Source organism: Fukomys damarensis, unplaced genomic scaffold (genome assembly GCF_012274545.1).
Source record: "Fukomys damarensis isolate Sample0158 unplaced genomic scaffold, DMR_v1.0_HiC HiC_scaffold_39, whole genome shotgun sequence".
Taxonomy (NCBI): Eukaryota; Metazoa; Chordata; class Mammalia; order Rodentia; family Bathyergidae; genus Fukomys; species Fukomys damarensis.
Window position 1 is genome coordinate 124,967,811 of NW_022900951.1, and position 9,227 is coordinate 124,977,037.

General features: G+C 42.6%; 1 protein-coding gene across 6 annotated transcripts in view; it reads left to right on the plus strand.

Annotated features, from left to right (window-relative positions):
• Nucleotides 1-9,227, plus strand: part of Mtmr1 (myotubularin related protein 1) — a 66,460-nt gene that overhangs the window by 53,520 nt on the left and 3,713 nt on the right. For all 6 annotated transcript variants that reach the window (XM_033760449.1, XM_010638970.3, XM_010638966.3 and 3 more), the window contains 2 exons: nucleotides 1,886-1,999; nucleotides 7,663-7,839. In XM_033760449.1, coding sequence (XP_033616340.1) covers nucleotides 1,886-1,999; nucleotides 7,663-7,839 — 291 coding nt within the window. The remainder of the gene's footprint in view (nucleotides 1-1,885; nucleotides 2,000-7,662; nucleotides 7,840-9,227) is intronic.

A 9,227-nucleotide genomic window follows, 5' to 3' on the forward strand; every position in this document is an offset into this window, starting at 1 on the left:
TTTTTTTTTTTTTTTTTTTTTTTTTTTTTTTTTTGGTACCAGAGATTGAACTCAGGACCTTGAGCTTGCGAGGTAGACAGCAGAACCAGTGAGCTAAATCCCCAGCCCTAAATGTTTGAAAATAGAACATAGGGCCACACCCTACATCTTTACCCTTTTCTCTTGATTTTTAAATCTTCAGTATATGGAAACAGTATATATTTGCTTAAAATTAATAAATTGTGTGGTGCCAAAAATTTTATGAATAGGATATAACTAAATGGCTGGCAGAAGAAAGTGGTGGAAAAGTGGACGTGGTGCACCTGGCCCTTTATAATATAGCTGCTTAGAAGTGGCTGCCACTCTTGAGGCTTTAGGGGGCAACATCAAAGGCCCAGCGGAGGATTAACCCGTGGCTGTTGTTAGCATTTCATCCATGAACGTTACACTGTTGATCTAGGTCATCTAAGAACAAGAATGCCAGTAAGAACATTACCATAGCTAGTTTCCAGAGGCACTATTCTGCTGGGGGTCCTTAGAAGACAGTTGCATGTTTCTATGAGACAAATCCAGGAGGGAGAGGGAGGCCAATATTTACTCAGTGTAGCTGTGAATATAACAACCTGGTGAGGAAAATAACGTTTCCAGGTGGACTTTGGACAGTCCTGTTGTTTGTGCCTGTTGCTACTCTAGTAAAGGAGGAAAGCTCAGCTAAAAAACTGAACTTGCCAATCTCTGATCCCGGTTGTCATTTAGAGATTGTCAGGGTTAGTCACGAGAGTAGGCAAATATCACTCTGGCTGGAGTATAGGTCTTTAATGTAAACTGCCTTAAAGGCAGACACACTGAGTGATTCTACTGGGTTCTGTTCTAGTTGGCTTTGCTTCATTCAGTAAGTGATGGATATTTCACTGTATTTTAAAATTAGAATTTTGGCACATGGCAGGCACTCAGTACATGCCTGCTGCTGCAGTCATTATTACTCTTTCCAGATGTCTCCTGGCTACTAAATGCCAGCTGCTGGCTAGAACCTGTTAACAGTGCTGAGAGTCTTCACTGCAAGTCTGCAGAACCCCATTATGAATGGCCTAAAACAGTTGAGATGATCCTGTGGTTTTCTTGTCCTTGTTAATATAATGAATTAGAGCAGTTGATTTGTGGTGATATTGATTTTCATATGTTATTTGTCATTTTTTTTTGTACCAGGGATCGAACTCAGGTCCTTGTGCTTACAAGGCAGGCAGCAGCACCACTGAGCTAAACCCCCAGCCTGATTTTCAAATGTTAAACCAGCCTTCCCTTCCTAAGATCAACACCACTTGATTTGTCGTGTTATTCCTTGTATATACCTCCAGGCTCAGTTTGGTCATATATTGCTAAGGGTTTGTGGGCTACTGTTTTGGGGAAAGCTCTTTAATAGACATAGAGCTACTCAGATCTGTTTTCTCTTCTTGAGTTGCTTTTGGCCCTGTGGCTTGCTGTGCTTCCAGGCAGGAAGCTGGGACAATATAGTGCTCCCCTCATTTATTTCCTTTCCTTAGTGGCACAGCTCTGTGTTGCCTGCTTCCGGTGTCTGAAAACATTCATTTTGTATACTTTATCCAGCTTTCTAGTTGTTTCTGGCAGAAGGGTGAATCTGGCCTCTGTTCTGCCTAACGCGAAGTGGAAGATACATAAACATTTTAGTCATTGAAGAGCATAACACATTGTGCTGTGTCTGGTTGTGTCTCTGCCAGGTCTATCAGCTTTGACTTGAAACTAGATAAGTTTCACAGGGCTCAATCTGCCTTTGAATCTTGGAGTCGATTCCAGATTATAGTATAGCTGTCATTCACAGAAATGTGTTATTACTTTGTTTTAGAAATTGAACTTCAAGACTAAAATTTGTTTTTCTCTCCACTTAAAGTTTCCTTCGGCATTTGAGTTTAATGAACTATTCTTGATGACAATTTTGGATCACCTTTATAGCTGTCTCTTTGGGACCTTTCTGTGCAACTGTGAACAAGAGAGATTCAAAGAGGTAAGTAGTTTTGCTTCCCCTGTGGCCCGGGTGCCTTTCACAGGAAGGGCTTCTGGACCTGCTGTTCTAGACACTGCCCAGGGTTCCAGCAGCCCCAGCACAAATATCTTTATAGGGCTGGAACCTGTGGGCCCATGGCTCTCTAGAGTAGGACAGAATCCATGCTCCATGCCCAATGTGATGGAACCCGTTAACTTCTCAATGAAAAGGAAAATAGGTAAATGTCATGGTATGTGAATTATATCTAAATAAAAGCGTTTAGAATAAAAAAGTGGAAGAACAAAGTTCATATATTAGAATTTAAACTATATAGGACGGAGTCCTAGAGAAGAGACTAAGGGGTGAAAGGGAGAAGAGGTTGATGGGGGACGATCAAAGTATGCTACCTGCATGTGTGAGTCTGCCAAAATGAAACCCTGTTGATCTGTAAAACTAGTAGGCACTAATAAAAAATTTTTTTTGGTACCAGGGATTGAACTCAGGACCTTGAGCTTGCAAGGCAGGCACGGTGCCACTGAGCCAAATCCCCTGCCCCTAATAAAATTTTTTAAAAATTTAAATTATGCTAAAATAATTAAACTCATGACCTTCCACAAGCTGCATTCTGTTTATAAAGTACTTCATGTAAAATAATCTGAAAAAAAATACAGCCAGGCGTGGTGTTGCACGCCTATAATCCCAGCACTCGGGAGGCTGAGGCAGGAGGATCCCTGTGAGATTGAGGCCAGCCTGGGATACATAGTGAGTGCCAGGTCAGTCTCAACTACATAGTGAGACCCTGTCTCAAAGCCCCCCGCAAAAAAGAGTACAGTTTACTTCAGTTAATTTCCATCAGACATATTTTCAAATGTGATTATGTTTAACTGTTTAAGTATATTATAGAATATGATTTATTCGTGAATCCTGTTTTTATTGATTTATGGAGTAAATCATCATATATCAAAACAAAGCCTTCTGGCAAGCCAGTTTCTAATTTTGTATGTGTGTTTTTTAAGGGAAAATCATGCCAAAATAGCAATATAAAACATCACTTGTCATATTCATACCATTGCTATTGCACTACCCAAAAGAATTTAAGCTGCAAATAAATGCAAACTTTAAAAATTGAAAAAAAGGAATTTAAATTATGGGTTTATCTGGGTTTTGGGGGCATGAGATTTAATCTTCATTTAAAAAGTGAGCTCTCTAGAGATATAATTTACATACCATGACATCCAATCATCTGTCAGGCACAAGGGCACACGCTTGTAGTCCCAGCTACTCAGGAGACTGAGGTGGGAAGATTGCCTGAGCCCACAGTGTGGCGAGACCTCATCTTAAAATAAATAAAAATGTGTACAGTTTAGTGGCTTTAGGCTACTCACAGATTTTGTACCACCACCAAAATCTAATTTCATAAAATTTTTATCACCCACAAAAGAAACCCTAGCTCCATTATCACTCACTTTTCATTCCCCTTGCACCCTGGAAACCACTAATCTGCTTTCTGTCTTTATGAGTTTGCCTATTCTGGACATTTCACATAAATGGAGTCACTTCATAGGTAGACTTTTATGACTGACTTCCTCCATGTAGCACTGAGTGTTTTCAAGGTTCACTCCTGTCAGTACTTCGTTCCTTTGTATGGCCGAGCAGTATTCCATTGTGTGGCTGGACTACATTGTGTTTATCCATTCATCGCTTCATAGAAATTTGCGTAGTTTCTCTTTTTGGCTATTATGAATAATGCTGCTATAAACACTCAAGTCTTTTTGTGGATATGTGCTTTCATTTCTCTTGGGTGTAAATCTAGGAATGGAATTGCTGGGTCATACAGTAACTCTGCATTTAACCTATTCAGGAAACAACCAGACTGCTTTCTGAAACATCTGTAGCATTTTACATTCCCACTGTCTAAGTAAGGGTTCCGATTCTCCATATTTCAGCAACACCTATTTTCTTTAAAAAAATTCTGCTGGGTGCTATGATATGACTGCTTAGAATATATCTTATTAGTGCGTATTAATTTTTATAAAATACTGGTTTCACTGTGGTATTCTCATACATGCATATATTTTGATCGTAGCCATCCCCCAACTGCTATCCTTTGTAGTCCCTTTTCCCTCCCAATTCCCTTCCTCTTGTCTAATAATAATCTCCCTTCTACTTCCATGCCATCTTTTTTAGATTCTACATGCCAGGGGATACTTGTTATTCTTAATCTTTCAGATTCTGGCTTATTTTACTTCATGTATTGATCTCTAGTTCCATTCATTTTCCTGCAGATTACATCATTTCATTCTTACTTGTGGCTGGATATTACTCCATTGTTTGTGTATATCACATTTTCTTTGTCCACTCATCTGTTGATGGGCACTCAGGCTGGTTCCATATCTTGGCCGTTGTGAACTGTGCTGCAATGAACATAGATACACAGGTGTCCTGTGGAATACTGACCTTAAATCCATTGGGTAGATACCAGGGATTGGTATGGCTGAGTCCGATGGTAGTTTTCTTTTTAGTTATTTGAGGATCCATATTGATTTCCACAGAGGCTGCACTAGTTTACATTCCCATAGCAGTGTAAGAGGGGTCCTTCTTTCCTGCATCCTTGCCAACATATATTGTCTTTTGTTATTCTTGATGACAGCCATTCTGACTGGGGTGAGTTGGAATCTCAGTGTTTTGATTTGCATTTCCCTAATGGTTAAAGATGTTGAGTATTTTTCATATACTTATTGACCATTTATAGTTCTTTTCAGCAGTGTCTGTACAATTCATTTGGCCATTTACTGATTGGGCTATTGGATTTTTTGTTATTTTCTTTAGTTCTTTATATATTCTAGATTCTAATCCTCTGTCAGCAGAGTAGCAGAAGCTTTTTAACTTGATGTAGTCCCATTTGTTGATTCTTGCTATTTCCCATGCTGTTAGAGTCCTGTTCACAAAGTCTTCACCTGTGCCCCTGGCTGTAAGTATTTCTCCTATGTTACCTTCTAGCAGCTTCAAACTTTCAGGTCTTATGTGAGTCTCTGGTCCATTTTGAATTGATTTTTCCACCGGATAATAGAAATGTACATATTTCAATCTTTTACATATAGATATCTGGTTTCCCCCACATCATTTGTTAAAGAGGCTGTCTTTTTCTCATTTTGTTTCTGTGTCCTCTATTCTGGTCTTTGTGTATGTTTTTGTGCCTATAGAATTTTTTTTTTTTTACTATGGCTTTGTGGCATAATTTGAAATCAGATACTCTGGTACCTTGCTCTTTTGCTTAGGATTGCTTTGGCTATCCTGGGTCTTTTGTGTTTCCACATGAATTTTAGGATTTTCTTCTAGTTCTGTGAAGAATGCCACTGGCATCTTGATGGGGATTACAGTGAATCTGTAGATAAATTTTGGTAATGTGACCATTTTAACAGTATTAATTCTGCCAATCCTTGAACCTGGGAGGTCTTTTCACCTTCTGATGTCCTCTTCACTTTCTTCAGTGTTCTGAAATTTGCTTTGTAGATGACTTTCACCTCTCTGGTTAGGTTGATTCATGGATATTTTATTTTTTTAAGATATTGTGAATGGGATTTTTTTCTGAATTAATTGTATTGGTACACTTTTGATACACATAATGATCATGTTGATCATAGGGAATCTGTACCTGTATACAATATATCTTCCTTCTTCTTTTTCCCCAGTCCTTTCCCCTCCCTTCCCTTATTTATAAAAGCTTTGTTTCCAGTTTTTCTTTCTATTCTCTTTTTTTCTTGTTCCATCCTTCCCTTCCCTTCCCTGTCCCCCCTCCCTTGCTCCTCTTCCCATTTGAATGTTTTCTTCCTATTTCCCAATATCTATCATCGTTTTGGTCCTTATTTACCATTTCAGTTTCTCACACAAGAGAAACTGTGACATTTAAATGTGTGCCCAATTTATTTCACTTAAAAGTATGGTCTCAACATTCATCCATTTACCTAAAAATGTCTTGTTTATCCTTCTTTTTTTTGGGGGGGGGGTTTGAGGCAGGGTCTCACTATATAGTTGAGACTGACCTGGAACTCACTATGTAGCCCAGGCTGGTCTGGAACTCACCGAGATCCTCTTGCCTCAGTCTCCCCAGTGCTGGGATTACAGACGTGCGCCACCACGCCCGACGAGTTTATCCTTCTTGATGGTAGTACTCCACTGTACATAAAACCCACATTTTCTCTATCTACTCATTTGTTGATGGGTATTTGGGCTATGAATGAAATTTTTTTCTTGGTTTCTTTCTCAGTGGGTTCATTATTGGTTTATAGAAAAGCTATAGATTTTTAAAATGTTGATCTTGTTTCCTGTGATGTGGTTTTGATTTATATTTCCCTGATGATCAATGATCTTTTCATGTGCTTATTAGCCACTTGTATATCTTCTGTGGAGAAATGTGTGTTCAGACCCTCTGCCCATTTTAATTGGGTTTTCTGTCTTTTTTTATTATGAATTCTGGGAGTTCCTTATACATTTTTATGTATACAAATCTTTTATATGAGCTGCAAAATTTTTCCCTTTCTGTGGGTTGTCTTCTGTCTTGATGCCCATGGAAGTAAACTTTAATTTTGATGAAGTCCAGTTATCTATTTTTTCTCTTGTTACTTGTGCTTTTACTATCCTAAGAAACTGTTGCATAAGTCAGGATCACAACGATTTGGTCCTGTTTCCATTCTAAGAGTACTAGAGTTTTAGCACTTCTGTTTAGGTCTGTGGCGCACTTTGTGTCTGATGGGAGCCCAAGTCCTACTTCCTTGCTTTGTGTAGGTTACCTGCCTGTCCTGGCACTGTTGGCTGGAGAGGCTCTTTCCCTGCTTGAACTATCTCGCCCCACTTGTGGCAAATCAGCATTGCTACTCTCTGTACTCTGTCCTATCGATCTCTGTGTCCAGTCTACGCCAGCACTGCTGGTATTGATTACTGTAGCGCTATAGTAAGTTTTGAAAATGCAAAGTGTGAGTCCTCTACTTTGTTCCTCTTTTTTCAAGACCACCTTGACTATTCTGGATCCTTTGAGTTATTGGTGGTGTTTCTCTTATAAATAAGTCCTATCTGAATGTCCCTAGGGGAAGCAAGCAGCGCGTGGGCAGCAGAAGAGTGGCGTCCTCTGGCCTGGCAGTCTCTTCCTTTGACCTTCCACTGTTTACTGTCTCTGTACCCACCCTACCCTGCCCACAGATGCAGGCGTTCTCGCAGATGGCATAGCATGTCCAAACAGGCTGCTGTCTGTCGAGGGGACACAATACTTTTTCCGCTTGCCACCATACTATGTCTTTCTGCACTTAGCCATGGTTTTTCACTGTAAGGGATCTCGGTTGCAAATTCTACCCACATTTCTCAGTGTGAAGAACCACAGAGTGAACCTTAAGCCAGAGTTCATATGTATCTGTCACTGGTGGGCCTTGGCATCCTGTTTGTGGTGGAATTCTCTTTCCACCCTCCCACACAGTTGCCAGACGTTGCTGCACCGAGCAGTGTTTTGCCCGGACAGCCCCCAGTGTATGTTCTCTTGTGCTCATAGGAGGCCATGGTGGGGGGCTTGGTAAATGTCCCTGTGTTTCTCAGGCATGGACTCACTGCAGTATTCAAGTCATTCTCTCTGTAATGCTAATCCGTGAGGATATGAAGAAAAGTTTATTTCATACCATTCCTTTTTTGTTTTTCAGGATATACATTCAAAGACTGTATCTTTATGGTCTTATATCAATAGCCAGCTAGATGAATTTTCTAATCCCTTTTTTGTGAATTATGAAAACCACGTCTTATATCCTGTTGCTAGTCTGAGTCACTTGGAGCTATGGGTAAACTATTACGTACGATGGAATCCACGCATGAGACCACAGGTATCTTTCTGCTTTTCTTCAATGAGAGTGGGTCTTTCTTTCCAAGTGAGGATGGCATTCTAGATGCATGCAGGTTAGGCATGCACAAATGAAAGGTCCTTGTCTGCCTGACCACCAGCTTCAGCCCCACGTACACCTTGCTGCCAGGAGGTGTGGTGAGTGGAGCTGAACCAGTGAGCTGCTGTGCCCAGGGAGCTGGTGGGGAGGCAGGCACAGCCAGCCAGCATGTGCTCTCACAGAGCGGGCACCCTTGAGGAAGGGTCACTCTGGCCCCGCTGTACCAGTTCATGCTAACTTTCTAGATTGCCAAAACTGAGAGAGCGGTGCACAGCGGAACCGTCAGCCAGGCCTGTGCCATCCTGTGGGTCCAGGGCTGAGCTCTGGTTGGGGCTCAGGCACCACACTTGGCCCTACTCCCTACTCGTCTCCTCCCCATGGGAGAGGGCAGATGGAGGCAGCCCTCTCCACCCTGGGTGTCACTGTCATTGTGTGACATCACCGCTTCCACCAGCTGAGGAGATGGAAACCACCTTTACTTCCACCCTCACTGCCCGGTTCAGCCCCAGCCTGCCCATCTGGATGTCCAAACTGTTCCCTTTCCTTCTTGGTGGCCAGCACCAGACTCTGCAGCACGCAGCCCCTTCCCTAACCCTCCCTCGGGCTAGAAAGGACACTCACTGCGGGCCCCCTGTGACCCATGCACCCTGCTGCCCTGGCACCATGTCCAGTCATGGCCCATTTGCAGCTCTCCCGCTTCCATCCACGTTCTGCAGCTGGAGCTGCGGACACCCTTCTGTCCTCTAGCCCCGAGTTGGCCCTGTCTCCTTTAGGACCCCAAGTGCTGTCTGAGCCAGGCCTCTCACTCCCCACGCCCTGCACCTGTCCCTCTCCTTCTCCCACCCAGCAAAGCCCTGCAGAAGTGGAGGTGCCCGGTGGTCTGGAGCCCTACCCCTAACCCTCTTGGGCCACCACTTTGTCACAGCAGGCTTCCTTCCATGGGCCAGCAGAGCCCCTCCAGCGGCTCCCTCCTCCCCACTTGGTGCTGGGCTCTTTCCCTGCCTGGTCTCTGTCTCCTGTGTTCAGGCTGTAGAATGTCAGAATGTCACGGTTTTACTGAAGTCATATAGAGTTACTAAGTGGTCTTGGGGACCCAGGACAGAAAGTGAGGGGACCACTTAAGACTAGCGAAAACCTAGCTGGACTGCTCTGGACTAGGTGCCTTTGGTTAGATAGGGCTTCCCTTACTGCAGGAGCCAGGCCCAAACTCCATGCCAGACTCCAGGGAATAGTCCTTCTGCACAAGGGCTCCCTCTGCTGGCCCTAAATGGGAGGTCCTCCGGCATGCCAGACTGCAGGACTTGATCTCTTTTTTTTTTTTTTTTTTTTTT